Source organism: Fusarium oxysporum, chromosome 4 (genome assembly GCF_000149955.1).
Source record: "Fusarium oxysporum f. sp. lycopersici 4287 chromosome 4, whole genome shotgun sequence".
Taxonomy (NCBI): Eukaryota; Fungi; Ascomycota; class Sordariomycetes; order Hypocreales; family Nectriaceae; genus Fusarium; species Fusarium oxysporum.
In genome coordinates, this window is record NC_030989.1 from 766,995 (window position 1) to 791,387 (window position 24,393).

The 24,393-nt window shown below is 47.5% G+C and overlaps 13 protein-coding genes across 16 annotated transcripts; 8 read left to right on the plus strand and 5 right to left on the minus strand.

Moving 5' to 3' along the window:
• Positions 1-64: 64 nt before the first annotated feature.
• FOXG_07656 (uncharacterized protein) lies at positions 65-1,700 on the plus strand (the record flags this gene model as incomplete). The annotated part of the gene is made up of 3 exons (XM_018386251.1): positions 65-153; positions 205-577; positions 627-1,700. 3 exons carry the CDS (start codon positions 65-67, stop codon positions 1,698-1,700), a joined length of 1,536 nt encoding a protein of 511 aa, XP_018243386.1.
• Positions 1,701-2,079: 379 nt separating this feature from the next.
• FOXG_07657 (guanylate kinase) lies at positions 2,080-3,221 on the plus strand. Of its 2 annotated transcripts, XM_018386252.1 has the most exons (3): positions 2,080-2,179; positions 2,235-2,474; positions 2,528-3,221. In XM_018386252.1, the coding sequence occupies exons 1-3, from the start codon at positions 2,100-2,102 to the stop codon at positions 2,880-2,882; spliced, it is 675 nt and encodes a 224-aa protein (XP_018243387.1). In that variant the 5' UTR covers positions 2,080-2,099; the 3' UTR covers positions 2,883-3,221. The 2 variants fall into 2 exon arrangements, with proteins under 2 accessions (XP_018243387.1, XP_018243388.1); XM_018386253.1 differs by lacking the exon at positions 2,080-2,179 and having other exon boundaries at positions 2,180-2,474.
• Positions 3,222-4,037: 816 nt separating this feature from the next.
• FOXG_19523 (uncharacterized protein) lies at positions 4,038-4,385 on the plus strand (the record flags this gene model as incomplete). The annotated part of the gene is made up of 1 exon (XM_018399747.1): positions 4,038-4,385. The coding sequence occupies one exon, from the start codon at positions 4,038-4,040 to the stop codon at positions 4,383-4,385; it is 348 nt and encodes a 115-aa protein (XP_018243389.1).
• Positions 4,386-4,443: 58 nt separating this feature from the next.
• On the plus strand, positions 4,444-4,791 carry FOXG_07658 (uncharacterized protein; the record flags this gene model as incomplete). The annotated part of the gene is made up of 1 exon (XM_018386254.1): positions 4,444-4,791. The coding sequence occupies one exon, from the start codon at positions 4,444-4,446 to the stop codon at positions 4,789-4,791; it is 348 nt and encodes a 115-aa protein (XP_018243390.1).
• A 168-nt stretch (positions 4,792-4,959) lies between these two features.
• Positions 4,960-6,890, minus strand: FOXG_07659 (uncharacterized protein). The gene is made up of 2 exons (XM_018386255.1): positions 6,620-6,890; positions 4,960-6,570 (listed from the first exon to the last, which is right to left on the minus strand). The coding sequence occupies exons 1-2, from the start codon at positions 6,838-6,840 to the stop codon at positions 5,142-5,144; spliced, it is 1,650 nt and encodes a 549-aa protein (XP_018243391.1). The 5' UTR covers positions 6,841-6,890; the 3' UTR covers positions 4,960-5,141.
• A 508-nt stretch (positions 6,891-7,398) lies between these two features.
• Positions 7,399-8,132, plus strand: FOXG_19524 (uncharacterized protein). Its single transcript, XM_018399748.1, has one exon. It carries the CDS (start codon positions 7,515-7,517, stop codon positions 7,986-7,988), a length of 474 nt encoding a protein of 157 aa, XP_018243392.1. The 5' UTR covers positions 7,399-7,514; the 3' UTR covers positions 7,989-8,132.
• FOXG_07660 (uncharacterized protein) lies at positions 8,024-10,598 on the minus strand (the record flags this gene model as incomplete). The annotated part of the gene is made up of 5 exons (XM_018386256.1): positions 8,024-8,843; positions 8,894-9,099; positions 9,145-9,446; positions 9,493-9,668; positions 9,720-10,598. 5 exons carry the CDS (start codon positions 10,596-10,598, stop codon positions 8,319-8,321), a joined length of 2,088 nt encoding a protein of 695 aa, XP_018243393.1. The 3' UTR covers positions 8,024-8,318.
• Positions 10,599-10,696: 98 nt separating this feature from the next.
• On the minus strand, positions 10,697-11,587 carry FOXG_07661 (uncharacterized protein). The gene is made up of 2 exons (XM_018386257.1): positions 11,397-11,587; positions 10,697-11,346 (listed from the first exon to the last, which is right to left on the minus strand). The coding sequence occupies exons 1-2, from the start codon at positions 11,505-11,507 to the stop codon at positions 10,867-10,869; spliced, it is 591 nt and encodes a 196-aa protein (XP_018243394.1). The 5' UTR covers positions 11,508-11,587; the 3' UTR covers positions 10,697-10,866.
• Positions 11,588-13,174: 1,587 nt separating this feature from the next.
• On the plus strand, positions 13,175-13,735 carry FOXG_07662 (uncharacterized protein; the record flags this gene model as incomplete). The annotated part of the gene is made up of 2 exons (XM_018386258.1): positions 13,175-13,447; positions 13,538-13,735. The coding sequence occupies 2 exons, from the start codon at positions 13,175-13,177 to the stop codon at positions 13,733-13,735; spliced, it is 471 nt and encodes a 156-aa protein (XP_018243395.1).
• Positions 13,736-14,837: 1,102 nt separating this feature from the next.
• FOXG_07663 (uncharacterized protein) lies at positions 14,838-16,557 on the plus strand. Its single transcript, XM_018386259.1, has one exon. The coding sequence runs from the start codon at positions 15,236-15,238 to the stop codon at positions 16,460-16,462; it is 1,227 nt and encodes a 408-aa protein (XP_018243396.1). The 5' UTR covers positions 14,838-15,235; the 3' UTR covers positions 16,463-16,557.
• On the minus strand, positions 16,133-18,709 carry FOXG_07664 (uncharacterized protein). The gene is made up of 12 exons (XM_018386260.1): positions 18,478-18,709; positions 18,347-18,415; positions 18,195-18,297; positions 18,079-18,146; positions 17,958-18,029; positions 17,764-17,907; positions 17,660-17,711; positions 17,412-17,612; positions 17,175-17,362; positions 17,062-17,125; positions 16,927-17,014; positions 16,133-16,874 (listed from the first exon to the last, which is right to left on the minus strand). The coding sequence occupies exons 1-12, from the start codon at positions 18,588-18,590 to the stop codon at positions 16,603-16,605; spliced, it is 1,434 nt and encodes a 477-aa protein (XP_018243397.1). The 5' UTR covers positions 18,591-18,709; the 3' UTR covers positions 16,133-16,602.
• Positions 18,710-19,180: 471 nt separating this feature from the next.
• Positions 19,181-22,247, minus strand: FOXG_07665 (cysteinyl-tRNA synthetase). Of its 3 annotated transcripts, XM_018386261.1 has the most exons (4): positions 21,730-22,247; positions 20,891-21,678; positions 20,479-20,836; positions 19,181-20,432 (listed from the first exon to the last, which is right to left on the minus strand). In XM_018386261.1, the coding sequence occupies exons 1-4, from the start codon at positions 22,075-22,077 to the stop codon at positions 19,407-19,409; spliced, it is 2,520 nt and encodes an 839-aa protein (XP_018243398.1). In that variant the 5' UTR covers positions 22,078-22,247; the 3' UTR covers positions 19,181-19,406. The 3 variants fall into 3 exon arrangements, with proteins under 3 accessions (XP_018243398.1, XP_018243400.1, XP_018243399.1); XM_018386263.1 differs by having other exon boundaries at positions 20,479-21,678; positions 21,730-22,223; XM_018386262.1 differs by having other exon boundaries at positions 20,891-22,223.
• A 291-nt stretch (positions 22,248-22,538) lies between these two features.
• FOXG_07666 (tRNA (adenine57-N1/adenine58-N1)-methyltransferase) lies at positions 22,539-24,038 on the plus strand (the record flags this gene model as incomplete). The annotated part of the gene is made up of 1 exon (XM_018386264.1): positions 22,539-24,038. One exon carries the CDS (start codon positions 22,539-22,541, stop codon positions 24,036-24,038), a length of 1,500 nt encoding a protein of 499 aa, XP_018243401.1.
• Between the last annotated feature and the right edge of the window lie 355 nt (positions 24,039-24,393).

A 24,393-nucleotide genomic window follows, 5' to 3' on the forward strand; every position in this document is an offset into this window, starting at 1 on the left:
CTTTCTCCTGGGAATGCATATACCTTGCATCTTGTTCAATTTCCATTCACCGATCAGGGCCATAATGTGGTCGTTGAAAGAGGTCATTGCTGGCGTGTTCTTGGCTGTAGCTGGCCTTGTTGCTACCGTTATCGCTATTGGTGTCCGGGTTATGTAAGTCACCGAGCCACTAACTATCTACGAGCTCTCCCTAACGCCCACAAGCTTTCGCAACTTTGCTAGCCGTCCAGCTCCTTCACCCAACCTGGGTGACAATACTCCTCATGTCACCATAATTCGACCCATCAAGGGCGTCGAGCCTCGACTCTACGATTGCATTGCCGCATCGTTTCGCCAGAACTACCCCCAAGACAAGATTTCGATTCGTCTCTGCCTCGAAAATGACACCGATCCGGCGTACCCGATCCTACAGAGGGTCCTTGAGGACTTCCCCGGTATTGATGCGCGCATCTTGTTTGAGGTAGACGACCTTGCGTTAGGCACGACGCCGAATATGGGGCCGAATCCAAAAATTCGTAATCTCAGCCGAGCATACCGAGAGGCCAGAGGGGATATTGTGTGGATTGTGGATTGCAACGTCTGGATGGCCAAGGGAGTCTTGGGGCGCATGGGTTGCTAAGCTTAAGGGCCACAATGTTGGTGGTGATAACATTCCCTACAAATTTGTTCATCAACTTCCCATTGTTGTTGACTTGATCGACTATTCCACACCGGTTGCAGCAGACGGTCAGCCCCTGTTAGCTGCTTCCTCCGTTGAAGACGATGACTCTGATCACCTGGGCGGCGAAGGGGGTTCTCATGATAACCCCAAGGTTTGGGCTCAGGGCGGTGGACGACTTGACGAGATGTTCATGGCAACGTCGCATGCCAAATTCTACAGTGCTATCAACACTTCTCGTCTAGCGCCTTGCGCTGTGGGCAAGAGCACCATGTTCTGCAAAACTCAGCTCGATCACGCGACCGACCCTGCACTGAATCCTAAGATACCTAGGGGCAAGAGCCTCCCAACGGGCGTGGATTACTTTTCGCACAATATCTGCGAAGACCATATGATCGGCGACGTCCTTTGGAATGCTGAATTTGCCGGTTACAGGAACCATGGGTTAGTCTGGGGTGATATTGCTGTTCAGCCGATGTCGGACATGTCTGTCAAGGCATATGCAGCACGACGCTCTCGGTGGCTCAGAGCGAGAAAGTTCACGGTTCTCCCAGCTACAATCTTTGAGCCATTCACCGAGTCTTTCGTGTTTGCCACGTATTTTACTTTTGCAGTCACCACACTGCGGATATATGGCATTCCTCCGACTTGGCCTGCTAGGGTGATTACATGGCTTACAACGATTACTGTCTGGATGCTTGTCGACTTTTTAGGCTACCGACATTTGCATTCTGGCGTTACTATGGAGGTTGATGAAGACACACCTCGTTTCGCCAGAGGTTCCATGAATCGAGACGGAATCAAGAGTCGCAAATTCTCAGAGTTCTTAGCTGCCTGGATTGTCCGTGAAGCTCTAGCTCTTCCGATCTGGGCATACGCAGTCGTCTTCGGGAACACCGTGAACTGGCGAGGAAGACGATTCCGTATTCGTAGGGATACAACTGTTGAAGCACTTGACCCTGAAGAAGAAGAACGGAGTCGTCAGGTGCCGACTCCTGAGCTCGAAAGGGGATCTTCCCAGAATAAGCAACGGGTTGATTGAAGGTACCACGATTGAGCTGATAACATGATTTGCATGAGTTGGATGGATAACATTGATATAGACATGGATAAAGTAATGTGTAACGACAGGGCTTAGAGGTAATAGTTGTAATGATAGAACACAGCGAAAACATAAATAGATCACAGCGTTTTTCACTTGGGTTATGGCAGCGCCTGAGGGTCGGGCGATACCTGATCGTCCGCAACTTTAGACGAGTCATCTTGAATGTCGGTGCCTGCATATTTTGCCCATTACTCATTTTTATACTCAAAGTTCTGGAATGAGTCTCATCTTGAAGATGCAAGCCTCCTACCGCCACGTGATTGGACGAATTTCCCCACAGTGCCTGGTCGCTCTCCAGCATCAGCACCCCATTCGTTAGCATTTTCCCAGGGCACGATGCGGTGGTTTCTAGGTTATGCGAAGCGCAACTCAAACTTGTTAATACCCAGTACAAAACCCTTCTCCCAAGTTCCAAAGTAAGCACCTCCAACTCACCTCCTCACGTTACGTTTAGTTAACGATTTGCTCAAGACGCTCCTTCGCAATGGCTTCTCCTTCGGACCGTCGACCCCTCGTCATCTCTGGACCTAGCGGTGTCGGAAAGGGCACGCTGATCAAGATGCTCTTCAGCCGTCACCCCGATATCTTCACTCTTTCTGTGTCGCATACTACTCGCAATCCTCGTGAGGGCGAGGCCGATGGCGTTGAGTACCACTTTGTCACCAAGGATGCGTTTCGGGATTTGATCGCCAAGGATGGCTTCGTCGAGCAGTAAGTCAAGCGCATCAACAACCAGCACCTGTACTAATACTGGTTACCTACAGTGCTCAATTCGGAAGCAATCTCTACGGAACGAGCAAGGCGACCATCGAGGAGCAAACAGCCAAGGGCAAGGTTGTTGTTCTTGACATCGAAATGGAGGGCGTCAAGCAAGTCAAGGCCTCTTCCATCGACGCACGCTACGTATTCATCTCGCCCCCTGATACCGAAGAGCTCGAGAAGCGACTGCGCGGCCGTGGCACCGAGACCGAGGAGAGCATTCAGCAGCGCTTGACACGTGCGCAGGATGAGCTTGCGTGGGCCAAGAATGCCGAGTTTGACAAGATTCTCGTCAACGATGACTTGGAGAAGACGTACCAGGAGCTTGATGCTTTTGTCTACAGTGAGAAGACCAACTAGAGTGGAATAGACGGGAGGTTATTTGAAGTTTGACACGCAGTGTGCGACGTCTTTGGGATGCGGTGTACAGGGTAACGCAAAAGTATAAACGAGAAGCATGATAGACCTGCAATGATCAATGATTATACCCAGTAAGGCTGAGCTTATTGAGGCTGGTATGTTCTTGTGTGGATAGGGTTAACCTTTAGCAACTGCCTTGTGATCTGCATGTCTGTTGAAAGAAGATGCGAAAGTCTAACAAGGGGTTCGTGAATCTTTTTTGAGAAGTTTAAAGGTTTCGTGGAAAAAAAACTCACACGGCAGTCAAAGTCTGGATTGGCCAGCATGACGGGTTAACGTCTGGCCTGACTGCAAGATATCTAAGTACGTGTGTTGAGTGAGGCTGTAGGAAGCTCGTAAAGATGAGAGACCATTATGATGTATTTGGGGATGCAAGGGTTGTTTCCACCTCTTCGACTCCAAGAAGAAGGAATGTATTACTTAGCATCATGGTAGTATAAAAAGGGGTTGACCTAATAGGAGAAAAAGTATCCCCCCTCCAGCCATGCGTCGAAGGAGAGTACTAAGAGTTCTGTAAGGACATGATCATTCAAGAGTTTTCTTCACGGTATGCTCTCAAAGACTCAGAAACTTACTTTCGTAGAATCGTATGGTTCCAGACTGAAGTTTTCAAGTGTATAGGGCAAACGAGGCTTGAGTGTATACCCTCATCGAAAGTATAATGAGATGCTGTCTATAAAGCCGCGTCCCCTTCGTCTTTTCTTTCAAGTCAACTTCTCCGCTTCAGATTCTCATCATACTTCTTACAGTATTCGTCAAGTTTTACTCACGTTTTCATCAAATCACGACAAGACACTCACACAAACTTCACTTTATACGGTATTATCATATACCAGCCTATCACTACTCTTCTTTTAAGACCAAGTATTCTCTCAAACATTCCATTTTATTCCATCTACGACTTCCATCCTCGATCAGTCGAGATCATGCAGACCCAGAGCCACCTCAACAACACCCGCAAGGGAGAGTATGGGTTTTTGAAACTCCGAGGTCGCGAGAATGAAGTATCATGGAACGATTTTATTACGCTGTACCACCGCGTGAACAAGCTTCCAGCTTCTGGGTCATCCAGTTGTGAAACCTCTGAGAGCGATGATGCCTCCAGTGTCTCGTCAACTTCAGATACGTCGGGGTCAGGCACACCAAATAGCAAACCTTCTGCCAGTCAAAGCTCCTGGATTTCACGTCTATGTTCCCATTCGCACACAGACACTCATTCTCACGCGAATCCAGGCTATCTTGGAACATGCCTGCTTTAGCTTCGCCCAAGAGGCTATGCCAGACATCCTTGAAGAGACGCAGTGGTCATGCCCAGAAGCAGGAGAACTAAATGCTTGGGCATTCTACTTTAAGAAGCGCTGGGAAATACTCCAGCAGCTCAGTCGTTGTCAAGGAAGTGGCCTCATCCTCACCTCTTCTCTCTACTCAGCCAAACAAATTTGACATATTGCTGTTCACCGACAGCCCATCACAACGGACCACCTGTCCATGTTGATGAGCCATGCCGATGAGCCATGCCATCAACTCCTGCATTTGCCTTGACGTCCCAAAGGCCTTGGACATGATCCGCAAGATTCGAGATTCTGCGGAAACTCAAATCCAAAAGCTTGCGGACTGCAAAAAGAACATCGAACAAGGACTTAGCACGGTTAGCCACAAGGCCTCCATGACACGCATGGAACTCTGGGCGCATGAGCAGCAAGAAATGCAAGAAGCCTGCAAGAAGTTTGAGAAAAAGAGAACGGCCATCTTCAAGAAGGTCCAAAACTTGCTCCTTTCTAGGGAGGTGGCGTGCTTTACCTTGGAAGACAATGAGGATGAAGATGATGAAGATGATGAAGAAGAGTAATGAAGTATGGTGTTTGGAAGCGGGAATTTGGTTCTAGAAGGAGTTTTTCACGATATTACGACAGCATGGATTACGATAATGATTAATGAATAATGAAAGCCGAGTTATTTGAACTCTTGGTCATACTACTACACATTTATTACGTTTTGTGTCACTGTATAATTAAACTTGTGACCGAAAATGTGCCATAATTTTCATATATAATATAATCTCTGACTGAAAACTTTCATTTCATATCTGAACATATAGAGTTTGCTAGGAGTGAGTATCATTCGTTTCGTTTAGGCAACATATCTTCCATGTGATTCATCCGAGTACCAAATCGAATATTCTCGGCTTCACGCATGTTTTTATGACTTGAGAGGGCTTCTGCGGCTTATAACCACACGTATGTCACTGACCGGTCTCTTAACTCCAGTTCCTGGGATCATAGCAGGCAACTTCCACTCTCCCTCTGCAGGACTTATATCCCAAAGACTAACAACAGCTGACCCAAGAGAAATTATCTCTTTCTCTGCAAATGTTCGACCTTTGCACATAGCAGCTCCAAGGCCCCAGGGCTTCAACTTTCCGTATCGTGCCGTGGCTTTTCCCGTTTCAGGGTCTGTATCAAGGAAACGATCAGGGATGAAAGTGTCAGGGTCCTCATATATCGAAGGGTTCTTGTTCTTCAGCGCGAGAGGAACGCTGATGTATGTTCCTTCTTGAAGATCATGTTTGATATTCCCATCGTTGAGACTGACGGGTTGAGTGACATAGCGAATAGATGTTGGCTCGTTGACCAAGCGATATGTTTCAAAGATGCAAGCCTTGAAGAGCTGACACTTCCGAAACAGACTCGGAAAGTCCATTGACTTGATCTCGGGTTTGGCACCATCTGATAAGGTGACATAGGGGGAGATCTCGTCTCTGATTCGTTTAAGCAAGCCTGGAGTCGAATAAACGTAGAGCAAGAACCAGAACAACACAGGCTGAGCGTTGGCGTTGAGACCCCAAAAAGTACCAAGATCCGCTGCAGCACGTTCAGGAAACGTCCATCCGTCTCTGTTGTAAATCTTGTTTCGTTCTCGTAGCATCATACCAACATCTGACATGTCGGCACCAAGATCAACTGGCTCTCCTTTCTCATATTGGTCGACTCGTCTGTATACTGCCTCCAGACTATCGATGATTCTGGCTCTGGCCTTGAGGCCATCTTGCATTATTCTGAATGGAGCCCACTTAGGAACGCCAACCATGAGTAGTGGAAATAGGTCATTATCGAAGGTCCAGAAGTCATCTAGCAGCCGAGGATTCCGATCCAGTATGTCTTGGCCGTAGATAAGAGGAACAGACATACATGCTCCAAAATCTCGAGTCAAACTCTGCAGGTTTGCTTCGACTTTCCCCGGACTATCAAGTGTCTCTGGCTGAAGGACCTTGATTCCTGCAGAAAGCTCCCATCGTGCCATATCCTTAGGATTAGAGGAGAACGTGACAAGTGAAGCACCTCGTTCCGCTACACGAGACTTCTCAACATTGGCTGTCGAAGCGGCATCATTCAGAAAAGTTCGCTCAAGAGGAGGAACAAGATCCTTCAGTGATGTGTCGAATTTGGCTCTTAGCTCTGGAGTATCAGTGCTGCCAAAGACAAGGGTACAGAGTGAGTACTGTGCCGGATCAGAGTTGAAAGTGTGATGAGATTGGGCTAAGAGACGTTCTACGCCGGGCAAGTCGACAAAGATCTGATGTCCTGAAGTAAGACCGAACAGAGAGCCTCCATAGCGGCTTAAAGCTGAACTACATCACAATTAGCTAAGTTCTTGGTGTTGTAGAGAATGCGATTTACAAGATTCGTCGACCTATGCCATCTCCACTAAGGATATAACTCGCAATCGCAAGTTCAATGGGAGCATATCTCGGCAGATTCTTCTTATACCCCTTCCTCTCAGCCCCAGAAAATGCTTTACTAAATGCAAAAATCACCAGGACAGCGCATAAGAACTTGTAGGCCACCGGCAAAGAGCCAAACGTCGCCGAGGCGGTCTGGTAAAGCGAAGACAGCTCCATTGTCTCAACAACAAACTTGTACAAATTTACTGAGGGGAAGCTCTCTGTTTAAGAATGTTCAGGAGGCTGACACCATGTTCGCTTGACTGAAATTAGGGGAAATAGAGTTTACGTGATTGGTTGCATCAAGTGGAATTATCCCGACTAAGTCGACATCTTAGCGTCGCTGTATCAGCACTAGACGGGATCAGCATCCTTAAACTCGATCTCGGGTTTGGAGCTGTCTGATAGGTCAGTATGAAGACGTCTAGGTCGTCAATTTTTTGTAATTGGTTCAAGGCGATATATCCTATCTGCTAGGCTCTGGTCTCAGCTTCATGCCTGTGTACACATATTCGTTCATCAATCATGTTGCTCTTCAAATTCATGATAAACCGAATACGAGGAATTTGAGTTCTCATCATAATGATATGGTTACATCGACACCTCATTGTCAGCCAAAGTCAAACTTTCCGACGAAGCCGGCTATCATATGATAGATGGCATTATCACGGATATAGATGGAGTAGTTCTGAGACATCGTCTCCAAGTCTATGATGGATATTGCAGCAAGCCGCATGCACCTAACGAGGCCGGTCTTACATATCACACTAGCCAAAGAGCCTTGATATCTCCTCACTTCAACTTCAGAGATAAGACTCACCTGTTAAAATAACTCATAATAAACAATCAAAATGGACTCTACAGTACGAACCTTTCAAGTCTTTGGCCTTACCTCGAGCCTTGTCCTCGCGGGAATAAACCTTGGCTCCTCACACCTCACAGTCCCTCTTCTCTACAATCAGCCTACCTCCATCAATACACCCTTCTTCAAGGACTTCTACACCCGCGGGGCGGTGACTCTTGTCCCGCTCGCTCTATTCTCAGGTGCATCCTCTGGAATAGTTGCTTATCTTGTCCCCGCTCAACGTACACTCTGGGCAGTTGCTGCTGTCGCTACAGTGTCTCAGTTGCCCTGGACGGTGCTTGGGATGATGGCCACAAACAATCGACTCAACGATATTGCTGCTAGTAGCGTTGAGCAGGAGAAAGTCGGCCGTGATGAGGTCGTGGCTTTGTTGAAGAAGTGGAGATGGATGAATATCGTTCGGGGGCTTCTGGCCTTCACTGGAGGCTTGTCTGCGATTTTGGCTCTTCAGAATGAGTAACAGCTCGAAGGGGAGGGATAGTGTGATAGCTTGATAGTCTTATGCGAGTGATATTGTCAAGAATCGATGCCCTTTCTCATGAGTCAGGGGTACGTAGTTAGTGGTATATCTGAAGAAATTCAATGCTCCTCTCCATGCTCAACGTCCTTCCAGTCAGTAGCCTCCCCGTCATTATCCATCTATGTAGTGGTCCCGACCATCCCAATGCAATTCCACCTTCCAGCGCTTTTTACAGCGACAATGCGTCTAAAAACGCCCCAAGGACTGACCAGTAACATCAGCAAAGAAAATCAACCCAATTAGATAAAATACAGGAATGCAGTCGTGTACTCATGGAGCAAAGTTGAAAGCCTCTGCCGAGTCGAGAGACAAAAACGCCTCCATATTCATAGTTCCAAAATCAATATCCCATCCAACATCAGCAGCTGTGAAATCTGCCATATCTTCTGATGCAGCGCCAGCAGGAGAGCTCGAACTCCCATTCATCTGACCAGTGACATCAAATCCGAATGGCATGGAAGGGAAGGTGAACGCAGGCTCGCTCCTCATACCACCTGCAACAGAGACAGGTGCTGGTGATCCAGGGAGCGTGGACTGCGGGGGCTGCTTCTGCTGGTTCGTGTCTACTGGATCTTTCAGTTCAAACCCGGCAGATCGGACCATCTGCTCTATTGAGGCGATTGTTATTGGAAGCTGGCCGGCGTTTACTCCTGCTGATCCCATCATGGAGCGAAGGCATCTTAGACCAGAGTGAATCCAGGGCAGATTGCGGTGAGCTGTCTTCTTTTCTTGAAGCATATCGAAAGCCAAAGCGTAGCATGCTCCCTCCATAAAGAAGCCATGATACTTGATATCCTGATTTCTGTTAGCCGGTTCTGACTCCGAGCCAAGGGAGGTAAGCGTACACGACAGAGAATATTAGTGGCACATGAGCCCGTTAAGAACCCAACGGAATTCCTCGCTGCTTCCAAGCAATACTCGCAAGCGCTATCGAGCCAAGGCGGAGGCATCTGTAGATTCTCTGCTGAAGTAGCAGCAGCACGGTCGTGATTCAGTTTTGCTCGTAAGATGAGAAAGGGGCGGAATGTTAATAGGAGTGTATGATGGTACACTATCTCGATTAGTTTGGTTCATGAGATGAATTGTGTTGGCTTACTTGTTGAAACCATAGCTTGGCACACGCCGAGCTCTCCTGTGCTGGGGTCTCCAACAAGACCAAACTTCATATCCTTGAGTTGTTGCTCTGCAAACTGATGTAGTTCGCGGCGGATCTCGATGGCTGCATTCCAGACTGGCAACAGGGAGTCATGCCGTGGACTATATATTTTTTTTACACACTTGTCCATGATACGTGATAGAGTGACCAAAGACTTTAGTAGTTTTTGGCCTTTCGGTAGTGGTATGATCGAACCAGGGTCAGGAAGCGAGCTAGGTCGGCCAAGGACAAAGCATTGCCATCTGTACCATGTCAGTAGTGGTCAAAGTGGATAATTAATAAACATACGTTTCCCAGAAGAACAAACTCCAGAATGTTATTCTTCGCTGATTTGTATCATCTTCAGTGTATCCTGGGCGTGAGCATCCATCCTTATGTAGACCAGCTGCTACTGCTTTTCTGCATGCAGTTCCGACATGCAAGAAACCTGAGTTTGGCCTTGCTCTTTCAGATTGGAAGTGAGCGTGAGAGTGTGTAAGCTTATATGAGAGCAAAGTTCAGGAGGTATGACTTATCATTAAGAGGTGTATCTGAACCATCTGCATGTTCACAACCTCATCCAATTTGGCAACTCCTTGTTTGGTTTTCTGAAAAAGAAAGTCTGCAATGGCTTCTTCGCCTGTCATTGAAGCTCCTAGTCCTACAGCCAGCATGATGATGATAGTCTCGGGTGCATCATAATCAAAGATACCTGGTGGTTGATATAGGGCACTTAAGCGACGGCGGTAATGGTCTTTACTCATGATGGGAAGACCGTGCCAATAGGTCAGAAGATATCTCTCGAGTAGCCGATGAGCAGTATCTGGGTCAATCAACATAGCTGAACAGTCGTCTGGTACTGATGATGGCCGTTGGTTGTCGGCCAAATCTCCGAAGAATAGTCTCCGATGACTGAATAGGTCTAGGCCCGGACCAACTTCTTCGACAATTCCAGAGCGTGACGGAGGATCATTTGGGCATGTTCCTGCTATTTGGTGATAGATCGAGTTGAGTAGGGCGAAATTCGATGAGGGGCCATAGTAAAGCTGGAGGAAACAAGACGGTGATGCGCGATGTGTCGCAGCAACACTATTATGTGTCAAACTGCGTTCACTGTCCATTACTGATCCTGTAGGTCCGACAGATGCCGCGTCGTCGGCATTTGGCGTAGGCGGCACAGTTCCTTCATCGGAGGGTTCCAGAGACGTGCTCTCCATGGCATCGTGAGACATTATAGTCTCATAAGCTGCAGTTCGCGGTTTGACCTTGCGCGTCCGATTACGGGCCTTTTCGCGATAGACGCAACTGAGATTTCTCATGCTGCAGTTTTGACAGGGGGTCTCCCCATTGCACTTGATCTTCTTGGCGCGACATTCTTGACAAGCCTTTGAGATCCTCCATTTCGTCGTGTTCATGGTCGCCGTAGAGCTGTGTCTACTCTAGATATTGATAAAGATATGATAGACTATTGAATTCAATGCTCGGCATGCATGGAGTGATTAACTTAGTTTGTCTCGGCACGCTAGTGTGGATTTCGGTTTCATTAGCTGCATAAACTTTATTTGTTTTGGTGCATATATAGCGGGAACGGGCACTCCGTAGTAGGAAATCCGGTCGGCCGCTGCGTCAGGGATACCTTGAGCATCCTTGACAGATTCGTGCCTGACTACCCTATGAAATTATCTAACAGCTCCAATTGCTCTTGATAACATCGGCAATAACTCCATGGTCCTCGTCTTGCTTGAGCCCGCTCACCACGACAACAGCAACGATCCCTTCAACTCCCTGGACGCGAATCGGGATAGCTCCACCATGGATTGCGTAGTCACCCTTGTTTGAATCTGCAATGGCATATTTGGCAGCGAAAGCAACCTCATCCCCCTTGAACTTGTTGTGCATGAACCACGTGCTATTGCCGAATCGGAGAACTGTGTTCCTCTTACGGCGAACCCATTGCTCGTTGTCGGGAGCTGTGCCAGGTCCGGTAACGGTTTGGAAGACAACCTGGGAGGTGTTTGCAAGGGCAATTGAGATCACCGTCGGCTTGCCTTTGACAGCGTATGGGTAAAGACGGGCGTAGAGAAGGTTACCCAGCACAAAAGCATCCTCTGTGGTGAATGATGTGAAAGTGAATGAATCGCAATCAGCCTTGAGTTCCTCGAGCTGTAACTCTATCAGTATAATGGCGTTCATTTTGTATCAGATTCACTTACGTCAGAAGGCGGCTTGGGAATCACCTCTGTCGTCGGGCTCTGGATGGCTCCCTGGACCTTCTCCAGCGCAGCGCCAGTTGTCGTCTCTCGGGTCAAGGCTTTAGGTGCCATTGCAATATTTGATGATATGACGGTTGATAGAGTTTATGGTTATTGATTTGTGAATGGTAAAGAAATTTGCTCGGTCGGCGATTGGATAGTGGAAGATATATGTCACCACGTAGGTGGCTCGGTTGGACCTTCATCTCGTGTGGAGACCACGATTTAGAAGCACCCAGAACATCATTTTCTTTTTCACCACAACATCTTGTATCAATTCCATAAGGTCATTATCTTTGTCATGTTTATTCTCATAAGGAGTTTCTAGACTAGCTATACATTGTAAATACTTGAATGGGATTCCGTGACTCTAGCTGAAAGCCTACAGAATCTACAGTGGTCAAGTAATGATATCCACTTGAAGTGACGTCAGAAATTGGATTGAGTTGGCGACGTCTTTCAGAAGACGACACGCCGTAAAACTTAAGCTTATTACTACTTCGATAAAGTTATGGTTGAAAACGGCCTGTATTTCTAGTTCAATAGATAGACCATATCGTAAATCTATACTGACAAAGAGTCTCCGGCAATAATTCCAACAACATGGAATTTCTAAAATTAGCTAGCCAACCAGGCTTCGACATGGGACCTGAGTCAAGCACACTGCATATGGAGCAGAGTCCTCGGATTTCATGCTACAAAAGATACCCTAGCCCTGGGAGCAAAAAGACTTCAGTTTTTAAATATAGTGCTAAGATAAACTTATTAAAAAGTCCCCTAAGCTTAGCTAACTCATCTAAATATTTTTATCGTTTAGGATGAACGGACTAAGTTTTCCTGCCCCCTTAGCCGTTAAAGCTCCGTCTTATGCTCAGAGTCTCTAACTAACACATGGAACACAATCGGTACAGCGATACCATGCTCCCGAGAATGTAACATTCAAGCTTGACATCCTCTTACTATATCTCCCCAACGACAAGAAATTCTGTCAAGGCTCAATCTATTCCGAAGTACCACCGGACATACTTCGCACAAATTGCTTTCAGATAGTCACTAAATTTACTATTGTATTTGTGTCTCCATCTAGCAGAAAAGGCCTATATAGGTTCTAGATATGGCCCTGAGAGAACTGCAGCATGGGAGATGGTTGCCATTCAGCTTTAGACACAACTTACACATAAAACGAGAACTTAAGGGACATCCATCGCATCAGAAAAGGTTATCGTCCCAAGGCCATCAATGTACCCTCTCTGAAGGTGTACAGACTCTCAAACCAATGAATATCAAATTCACAAAGCATGAGCTACACGTTAGCTGGCCTCTAGGGTGACACCTCGCTTGCTCAACCTCCCTTAGATCTCTCTTTGGCCTTTGCTGCTCAATGAGCCACGTAAGAAAGACCCGGCCATCCCTATAAGCATTCTCTGCTACAGAGAAGAAAGAGCCGATATCAACCAATCTGTTCTTACTATAGGAGAAATCACACGTTCTAGAAAGCTAATACAAGTAGCAAAGCACTCGGTTTGAAATTCTGAGTAATAGTAGAAAATATAATCTTCCCTTGTGCCTTCCCTTTTCATGCTTCACTGCTCTTCCCCATCATAATATCCTCTCCCATATTCATCCACCATTAACAAGCTCTTCCTTTTCTTCTTTTTGGACAGGAAATTTCATGTTATCATCATTTGTCTTCAACTAAACACAATATCTCCACATCTCCAGGCAAAATATCCATAAACATGAGCCAATCTTCTAATGGCCACCCCAGTGAGGGGTCTGCTTCAAGCCCGGCCATGTGTATGTCCTCAAGCCCTTCTGTGGTCTCAAGCTCTCCTACGCCCGCCAACAGTGAATCAGTTCCTAATCGCATATCCCCTATGGCGAGTGAGACTCCGAGCGCAAACTCCCAATACAAGGACTACGAAGAATCTCACGATGACAGGCTTCCTGCTGCTCCCTCGCAGATGGGCATGACCGATCATGGCAGTCGAACCTACCTCTCCCTAGGTGATGTAAGACATCATCCTGTCTTCATCAGCAGCCGTCCAATGACTTGCCCTGACCAACTTGCTCGACAAACGAAACTCCTCGCGACCCATTAGGATAAGCTCTCAGGCAACGTCGCGATATTCGGCGACAGGCTTCACAATTTGCACGATGCGATTAACTTAGTGTTGGAGAGACAAAATCAGGAAGTCAACAACCCCAGGTCGTTCGTCACAGACCCTGTACACTGGCCCGATGAGGCCGCATCGGCACAGCATTCTGCACACAGCCAGTCGACTCCAGATCACAATTAAGCTCAATAGTTAGTGCGCATATTTTAGCAAAGTCCAAGTTACTGTCTTGGGAGTATTAGCTGGGTCTAATTGACAATCTTATACCTTTGAAGCCCTCTTCGAGGGAACTTAATGTGATTTTGACTGTGGTTTTTCATGCCAAGTGTGACTTCGTTAGTGGCTACGTCTGGGGGATTAAGCTTTTGTATTGAAGTCTATCTGCTTATCCTGAAAGCTAGATTGGATGATCTGTCCTGTTCACTTATTTCTCTACACTGTTGTGTACTCTGAGAATTTGAGAAGAGGTTTTTGGTCTTCTGCTTCTAGCAATGAAGGATCAGGACGACTTCTTATACGCTAGACAGCTGCAAATAAGGTTACTAATTAAGTCATTATAAAAGCTTATTATTATGTTTAAATTGGGAGGCTTATCTTTGTTTAGGCTATATGCATATTTCCTTCTAAAAGCTGAAGTCAGTTGGGCTTTTTCAGAGTTTTGGCTTGATATGTCTCGTTGAGATGTCATAAACTTTAACCATCAATCAATACCTTTGAAGCCTTTGGCTCAAAAAATGTGTAACTACTCTACCCGAATTGTCTTCACTACTACCTCACCTCAATATTCCAGATGTTAAAGGTGCGCGAGTGAAATACAAAGACGCATATTTAACTTAAGAAAATGCCGAGCAAATATCTCCAGGGTAACCTAAAATGACAACGAAGTAAAAGTCAACTTCCCCAAGAGCATAACTACCACGTAGGGATTATCCATCAAGCGAGAAATCCTTAAAGAGTCTCGAACTCATTAGTCCTGAATAAGCGGCTCTTTATCGTGTAGCCGATCTACCGATGTTAACCTTGGTAGACCTTGGTAGCTGAGCTTGGTGAGCTTGGTTGTTAGTCCCCAGGGAGCAAGAAAACTTCTGACGTTAAATCAGGGCGCGAAAATAAACTGGTCTAGAGGCTTGCTAAGATAACCTAAACTTACCTCAGTATTTTCCTCACTTAGGAAAGAGGTCCTAAGTTTTCTTGCCTCCCCTTCTTAGTGTAGCTGTTGTCTTAGGTAGTCGTGACGTAATATCCGCGGCCCATCCCGGCCCCGTCTAAACCAGCACCAACGAAAGCGCCCCTGATCATCTTCAGCTCTAGGCCCGAGGATCAAACCAGGAACTGCACAAGGATCTCGATCTTGAGCATGCATTGAGTTTTGAGATATGGAACGCAATTGGCCAATTGGACTGTCTTGGTCTCATGTGGGGAACGCCAAACTCACCCCGCAATGTCCGCATATGAGCGTCATTGACGTCACGTTTCCGGAGCTTTGGTCCTGAAGCTCTGGCTTGTGGTTTGTTTGCGTCGTGATCGTATGAATACGTCATTCCTTAGACAAATTGCAAAAAGTTATTTACTTAATTTCGAAATGCCATCTTCGACCTTTTCCTCCCCTCATCCTCACATCTTTCCCCTCTTCACTACAATCTGATTCTCCATTCTCCATCTCATAACAACCATTCGGACACAATGCTTCCCGCTCGCCCTCTCATTCGATCAACTGTGCCTCGTGCCGCACGTGCTTCTCGCGCTTCTCGCCAAGTTCGATTCCAATCTACAGCCTCGTCTTCATCGAGCAGCGCTCATCTCGCCTCCGGTATCGCTGGTGGTTTTGTCGGCTCAGCTATCTTCTATGGCATCTACTCTTACACACCCGCTGGCCGTGCTGCTTCAGGTATCAACAAGGCTGCCAAGGAGGCCCAGCAAAAATATGAGGCTGCCGCAAAGAAGCTCCAGAAGAACACTCCCGACGCCGACCAGGCTGTGAACTACATCAAGGAGTTTGCTTACTCCTACGTTGGGTGGATCCCCGGTGGTCGCGCCTACGTTGATGCTGCCTTCAAGGACTGGGAGAAGGTTCAAGAGAACAACAAGGATGAGGCCGACAAGCTCGTCAACGATGCTTACAAGCAGTTCCAAGATCTTTCCAAGTCTGGCCTGAGTCTCGAGACCGCTTCAAAGGCCTACGATGTCCTCGCCGATCTCGCTAAGAAGGTCGCCAACCTCGCTGGTGATGCAATCAGCGACATCATCGACAACCATCCCCAAGTCAAGGAGAAGCTTGGCGGCAACGTCGATCAGCTCAAGGAGCTCGGTGACAAGTATGGCCCCGAGGCTAAGAAGCAGGTCGACGAGACTTGGAAGCAGGTCAAGGACATCTTTGCTGGAGGTTTCAGTGCCGCCAGCATAAGCAAGGCCCGCAAGCTCATCGAGGAGAAGGTGGAGCAGATCAAGAAGCTCGGCGACGAGGCCTGGAAGAAGGGTCTTGAGGAGGCTAAGCCCTACCTTGACAAGAACCCCAAGGTCAAGGAGCTTATCGAGAAGAACGCCGACGCTCTCAAGGAGGGTAACACCGCCGAGCTGTTCAAGCGCGCCAAGTCTGCTGTCGACTCTGGCGACCTAGGCGACCTAGAGAGGTACGTCAAGGATGCGACTGAGAAGGTCAAGTCCAAGGGTAACGAGCTCACTGGTGGCTGGGTTGATATTGAGAAGTACATCAAGGAGATCCCCAACGGTGGCGAGGTCATGGAGAAGTTGCAGCAGTTGAGCGAGGTTGCGGACAAGCACAAGGAAGAGGGTGAGAAGCTGTTCAAAGAGACCGTCGAGGAGCTGCGACAGGTGCTGGAGAAGAAGTCTGAGAAGGCTCAAGAGATTGCTGGTGAGGCCAAGAAGGACGCTAAGAAGGAGACCAAGTAAACACAGAATTGTTCTCTAGTCCATGATTCCCTAATGATATTCTCTAATAATTGATCAAAAGTTCAGACAGTCAAGTTCCAATATTTCCACTACCAACCAACGCTGTGACCTGGCTAGCAAGTGAATATTCTTTCACCCAATTAAGGACTATACTTCAATCCCTTGCGACCTATCCGTCGGCCGTTGAGGAAGAAGTACTGCAAGTTCGCAACGACAGCCATAACAAGACCAACCGAAGCCAGAGCCATGATAGCGGTCCAGCCTGTCTTGTAAAGAGGAGCATCGCGCTCTTGGAAGAGTTGACTTCCAATAATGCCAGATGTGTTGGCTGACATGATGAGGATGGCCATGGTGATGGATCTCTCTCCAGCGGAACCAGCGTTGAGAGACATCCAAGAACCATTAAGGGGATCTATGAGAATATTAGTATAATGTGAATCTATCGACTATGTGGTTCAACTTACGCCATTGCCATCCGAAAGCATGTGTTAATGTCAACAGAGCGAATCGCGTATGTCCATCGGGTGAAAACACCATGACACGATCAGCGATCTGACGAGTCAGCAATGCATGAGTAAGTCTTGAAAAGAGTTGCTTACTGTAAATGCCCAGAACATGAAGATTCCAAATGCAACCAGAGGGCCACGCATTTGAAGTTTGTCACTGGAAGGAGTTAGCACAAGGTCTCAAGTGATGAATTGGTGTTTCTTACCCCAGATAACCCCATAGCAGGTTGGTCACAACGAGGGCCCAAGATCCAATTGACACAAGGGCATTAGACTTGAGTCTTTCATAACCAAATGACTTTACAAGGCTTGGCGAGTAGGAGCCCATAGTTGTAGCGGGTGCGAGAGCACTGATAGTAAGTAGAACATGAGGAATGAGTCTCCAGTTTGTCATCTGCAGCCGTCAGCACACTGCGATATGATACACCGAATAAGATACATACCACATTGCGAAACTCTTCTTTAGTGACATTTGGCTTTGCGTGAATCTTGGAAGGATCATCCTTCAGAATTCTCTTCGTTAGGATCTCTCTCTCCCTCTCAGTGAAGACACCGAATTTGAAGAGTGAGACGGGGTTGAAGGGACTGTCGGGGAAGAACAGAATGAAGAGAATTCCAACGAGGATGGTGAAGATACCCTCAAGCTAGTATTGTTAGTTTAGATAGATAGGCTAAGGTTGTGTTGACTTACGATGAAAAGCCACTGCCAACCTCCGAGTCCACCAACACCTCGCATGTGAAGACTGCCACGATTAGCATGGGAATCAAGATTTAGATAGCTTAAGTCATGCTTACATCCCATATGCAATGAGACCTGATGCTCCAGAGGCAATCATGTTACCCAGGAAGTAAATGGAGAATCGCTTGCTGGTCTCATCACGTTTGTACCATCGAGTAATTGTATACAGTCCTGCAGGGATAAATCCAGCTTCACAAAGACTAATCAAGTATTAGAAAATATTTCGCAAAATATCGAGAGACAGACATACCCAAGAAGAAGTCGAGTGGAAAGAAAAGCGCCCAAACCTTTCTGGAAGGCTTGAAACGTGGCAACGAGGCCCCTGTAAGACGTTAGACAATATCAGAAAGGAGACATTGGGTCTACTTTACCATGCAATGATCTGGGATCCAATCCACTTGGCGGGCCCAACACGGTAGAGGATGAAGTTGCTGGGAATCTATCATCATTAGCAACCCTTATCAACACACATACTCTGGAAGCATACCTCAAGCAGGACAATACCCGCAGACAAAAGCTGCTGTCCAACGTTGAATTGACTTTGAGTAATCCCAACATCAGCCATGAAAAAGTCTGTGAGAGCATTTCCACTAGAGTTGTGTCAGTCGAGTATATAGTCGAGTATCGGTATAATCGTACATGTTTCCTCGATCGAGTTGAAGGGCAAAAAAGCCAAGGACTAAGAGTGGCATAATAGTGAAATCGACCCTGAACGGAGATAAAAAGTTAGTGTTGGGGAAAAACTCATAGTTTCTGGATGGTTTACTTACTTGCGAATGAGTTTCGCTTCCTCTTCTTCGGTCCAGTCAACTTCGATGTGCTCCAGATCACTGGAACTACCATCTTGGCTACCAATAACTGTCTCATCAAAGTTCTTCTCCATTTTGAAGACTAAGGATAAGATAAAACTTAGACTTAGATTGTCAGTTAAAGGGTAATTGCTAGAGAAGTTGAGCCAAGTTCCGCGGGCGATCGCCCTCTTTATTTCTGCGACATCCCACGCGATAACCCGATCTTTCTCATCGCCATTGAACTCCACTGTTGCCTCTTTACCAGTAAAAGACAACAATTGCCAATTCCTAACAAGTAAAGATGTCTTGAGTTCGCCGAACCTTGGAGTGTGATGTGGGATAGTGGAGTTTTATGCCATCTATAGTGCCCATCACGCAATTGACCAACGAGCTCATCCTTGCAACCTATATTTCCGAAAGGCAATTTATTGATCGATATGCATAAAATGCTACAGTTTGCAAGATTCTGTCATATTAGAGTGCATCTCTTCATCCTGTGCAATAGTCTAGATGCCCATGGACTCAGCTGTCAATATGCTGTTGCAGAAATGGCTTACAACTAGTCCAAATACACGCAAAAGACACAAATATCCTGCTCCCCTACCATCATATGAAGTCCGCCTAACGAGATTCTGACATTAATATTCCGCTGCCAAGTATCCCGGGTATAAGTGCCGGATCTGTTTGCTCAATGCCACCATGCTATCACGACATTTAACCCCCATCTCAAGTCAATTTGTGTTGTATTCCTATCACAGTAGCGTGCGACGACATGCAGCCAGGCATGGCCATTCATGTGAGAAATGTCAATGTGCAATAATCAAGTCTTGAAACGCTTTTGTTTTCGCCCCCGAACTCCTCCTTCTAGATACTAGATAGGTTACCCACTTCAACACCACTTCCCATTTCTACAACAATCCTTTAGCCTTGAGATCATCGTGCGCCTTCTTCTGTCGGTCCCATTGCTTCTTCAAACCCTTCAATTGACTCTTGGGCACATCACTGCCATCTTTCATTTTAGTAGGCAGTCCTTGCTCATCCCAGGCACTGTATCTCTCATCACCCTTGAAGAGATCCTCGGGTCTGACCTTGGCCTTCTCACGAGCTTCTTGATCGGCCTTCTCACGTGCAAGACGAGCCTCCTCCTTCTTTCGCGCCTTTTCAGCAGCTTGGGCGGCCTTCTCTTCACGCGCAGCAATCAGTTCAGCAGCGGGGATGAACTTGATCAGGGAGGCTTGGCCGTCAGGTCTGTCGTCCAAGTAAACGCCTAGGTTTGTGAGATCCTCGTCGCGAATACGATCTGTCAAGGAAAGAATAGCCTTCTTCGTTTCGGGCGCTTGGTTAGAAACAATGCGACGCAGCTCATCTCGAAGCTTAGAGACGGCACGAAGATAAGGCAAAGTCAATTGCTCAGGGTCGCGAGAGCCACCAGAAGCGATCGACTCGAACTCAGCAGTAGGGTCTTGCTCAAGCAATGCAGAAATCTCGGCGCTCTCTAGAGACAAGCCAGAAACATCTGACTTGACCTTGGTGAAGACCTCGGCGTAGGGCTGAACGGCTGTCTTTGGCTCAACGTCTGAGGCGATGACTGTGGCCCAGCCAAGGCCTTCATATGGCGGCGAAGCATTCGAATCGAGACCAAAGATGCCCACAATCTTGGTGATCCAGCGTGCAATAGACTCAAGAGCCACAAGATCAGCGTCCTTGTTGTCTCTCAAGTGCACGTTGGCAGTGTTGACCAACTTGAGGATGACAGACATAGCCTTTGGTGTGTCGATTGAGTTGACCAAAGCAGCCTCAAAGTCCTTCTTGGCTTGCTCGAGCTCAGCCAAGAGACCCTCACTGGCCTTGCCATCTGCGCTGAGAGACAGAGACTTGACATCATGTGAAATACCAGCCTCCGCCAGCAATGCCTTGACGTTGATGAAGAAGTTCTGCCATATGTCAGTCATGTTAGATCAAGGTCTGAGTCATACTCACGCTGATGGTTGACTCCCAGTTGTCAGCTTGCAATCGCATATCCGGTGAAATTTCAACACCATCGTTCCATCGACCCATCAAAAACACAATTCGCATTCCTCTTGAAGAGTAGTTCGTAGCCAATGCATCCTGAATAGTTTGGAAGTTCTTGAGAGACTTGGACATCTTGGATCCAGAAATCGACAAGTGACCCATGTGGATAAAGTAGTTGACCCATGTGTGTTCGCCCTTACCATGCTCGCAGAAGTAAGCCTCGCTCTGTGCCAACTCATTGTCATGATGAGGGAATGCCAGGTCGATACCTCCAGAGTGGATGTCAATTGTTGCCCCTAGAACATCACTGCACATAACCGAGCACCTTGAATTCACTTGTTAACTCATTACTCAGTTGCCTTGGTTCATTTGAACTTACTCAATATGCCATCCAGGACGTCCATCTCCCCAAGGGCTAGGCCAGAAGGGCTCGCCAGCCTTGGACTTCTTCCACAGAGCAAAGTCGCCGGGATTCTTCTTTCCACCAAGGTTTTTTGAGAGGGAACCCTCGCCTTCCTCCTGGAGAGACTTGTCATTTCGGTTGTCAGGACGCAGTCGCGCATAAGTATTTCCGGCCTGCTCAAACGCAGAGATATCAAAGTAGACAGATCCCTCAGATTCGTATGCGAATCCCTTATCAACAATTCTTTTGACGAAATCGGCAATTTGGGGAACGTACTCGGTAACTCGAGTGATAACGTCAGGTCGCAGTACGTTGAGCGCATCCATGTCGTCCATAAATAGCTTCTCCATGCTCTGAGTCAGATCTGTGAACATTGTCTGATCCCTCGTGTCAATGGTTTCCTTGTAAAGCGAATCGAGGAAGGGCAATAGAATCTCGTCGGTGCCGGGGAAGATCTCGCCAGAAGCGATAGCTTCAGCAGCAGCAGTCATATTGCTGAGGTGCATTTTGACCTTGGCCTCATCGTCGCCAGGCTTTCCCTCACCAGAAATGGTGCCGCCCGCAAGCACGTGTCCATATCCTGCCTCTCTGCGCTGAGCATAGTTGGTCGCATCGATGTCCTCTCCGTCCTTTAGCAGCAAAGGCAGGCTGCTCTTGGCGTATGCCCGGAAAGCGGCCAGGGCCAGATCTCGAAGTTCGTCCTTTGTGTAGTTCTTGTTCTTCTCGAGCTCGAGCAATCGTTGTCGTCGTGCCTTGATGATGATCTGTAGAGGTTTAGGCAAGTCGCATAGTGTCTAGCGAGCACTTCTTCATACCTTGTCGTCGATGTCGGTAATATTCATGACAAACTTGACATCAAAGCCAAAGTAATGCATCAGAATGCGACGAATAATGTCTGTAGAGACATAGTTGCGAGCATGGCCCAAGTGACTCTTGTCGTACACAGTAGGACCGCAAGCATACCAGGTAACTTTGCCCTTCTCAATAGGAACAAACGGCACTGGAGCGCCAGGCTTGAGCGAGTTATAGAGCTTTAGCGACTCCATTGTGCTCGTGTTGGAGCTGGATAGAGACGAATATAATCGATGGAGGGGTCGCAGTTGGGGCGTTGAGAACGGAGTGGGGATTTTGGATCGAATAAGACGTTGTCGAAAGAGATTCATACAGACGCCAAAAGGGAAGACGAAGGGGAGAGAAAAGGAGACGAGAGGGAGGGTATCGTAGGAGGAGAAAAGGAGGTGTATATGCAAGGCAAGGTAATGTACCTTAGAACAAGACAAATGTCAACAACGAGAGGCCTGAGTCACAGACGAGTCAAAGGGAGAGAAAGACGCCATAGATCACTTTTCGAGTCACCCGAGACCTGCCCTGAGCTACAGGGGAGCTACAGGGGACCAGCACCTGAGGTCCCCGCGAGGTCTGTCCAATAGCCTGGTCCATGATCATTTTTAGTGTCACATTGAGTGCCCCTCACTAAGGCTTTCAGTGGGGACAACGCTAATTGTTCAGCCTCGTGCGTATCCTGGAAATATTTTTCTGCCTCGTCTTTGCAAATCTAGTCTAATCTTTACCTACCTTATACCAACTCGATTCTTAAGACACGCCTGTTCTTGCAGTCGCATCAATGGTTCAACCATCTCCTTTCCTGGAGCCAGGAACTATAACTTCCACTGGCGACTTGGCAATTGTTCTTCTTTCCAGAGATAACCTTCAGCCCATTACACTGGAACAGTCGACTGGCGCAGTCGATGGATACCTCGAAGGTGCAACTTTAAACACGCGATTCGGATCTTTTCCTCACTCGACACTTCTTGGTATTCCTTGGGGATCCCAAGTTCGTGCATCAAATGTCGACACTGGCTCAAGAGGGCGAAAGCGCCGCCGCGAAGCGACAGATGATGACACACCGACAACGACTGGCCCAGACGATGATGTAGCAGATGTGACGTCTAAGCCTGCCAAAAAGGCTGTCGCAGCTGCAAGTGGTTTTATCCATATCCTTCGACCGACTCCCGAGCTCTGGACAAGCAGCCTGCCTCATCGAACTCAAGTCGTGTATACTCCCGATTATAGCTACATCCTTCAAAGAATACGAGCAGTTCCCGGTACTCGAATCATTGAAGCTGGAGCCGGCAGTGGAAGCTTTACACATGCCTCTGCGCGTGCTGTGTACAATGGCTACCCCAAGGACGAGAACGATAGGAAGGGAAAGGTTTTCAGTTTTGAATACCACGAGCCTCGATATATTAAGATGCAAGAAGAAATTCACGAGCATAAGCTAGATGGTGTCGTGCAATTGACACATCGCGATGTGTATGGAGAAGGATTCAATGTGGACGGAAAGTCTCCCCAAGCAACATCAGTCTTTCTTGATCTCCCTGCGCCTTGGGAAGCGCTTCATCACCTTTCAAGACAGAAGCCCGATAAGCTAGAGAAGGAAAGCGAGAATGCCGACACCCCTGAATGGGTCTCACCTCTGGACCCCAAAAGAAGTGTCCATATTTGTACCTTCTCTCCTTGTATTGAGCAAGTTACAAGAACAATTGAGGAGCTTCGGCTTCTTGGCTGGAAGGACATTGACATGGTGGAAATCTCAGCTCGACGGATCAACACTATTCGTGAGCGAGTCGGAGCAAATCTTCCTGCGGAAAGGGGCAATGTCCAAACACCAGCCAATGTGAAGGAGGCCATGCAAAGGCTCAAGGAGATCAATCGAAAGACGAAAGAATTCCATAAGGTGCATTTCAAGTCAACGAACGGTGACGACGACTCATCAGCAATGGATGTAGATACCCCTGCCTCAAATTCACCCAAGACCGACGCCAATGGAAAGGCTGCTGAAGATAGCAAACCATGGATGCATGGCAATCTCTACCATAGACCTGAGAACGATCTCAAGACTCACACGTCATATCTCACCTTCGCTGTTCTGCCTCGAGAGTGGACCGAGGAAGACGAAGCAGCAGCTGAGGCGAAGTGGCCATGCGGAAAAGAGGGTGGAGTGATTGGGAGCCTCAACAGGCAGGCTCGCAAGCAACAAACAAGGGAGAAGCTGGCAGCAAAGAAGAAACAGAAGCAGGAGAACGATACCCAGAAACAGGGAGTGGTCGAGGAGACTGCATAGAAGCAATAATAAGAGAATCGCCGATAAGCGGTTGTGAGTTCAACGTATCAATTTCTCCAAACCAGTCTGCTGCAGTCCAATCGATGGCTGTGCCTTCAGTCAGCATTGTGATTGTTATCATTGTGATGTCCGTTACCTCAATTACAAAACTCCTATTCGCAAGGACGATATTCTTACTTCATGCGTCCATTCTGGTTCGAAATCCCGCCGCACGCGACAGGCAGCTGACAAGGCGGACTTGACTGAGGCCATCCATGCTCGACTTGCCAGATCAGGTACCTCGCAGGATTAGTCAAAGCGCAGCTGTTCAATTAGGAGATGCAGTGACACCTGTTCAACGCTCATAGCTTTCACA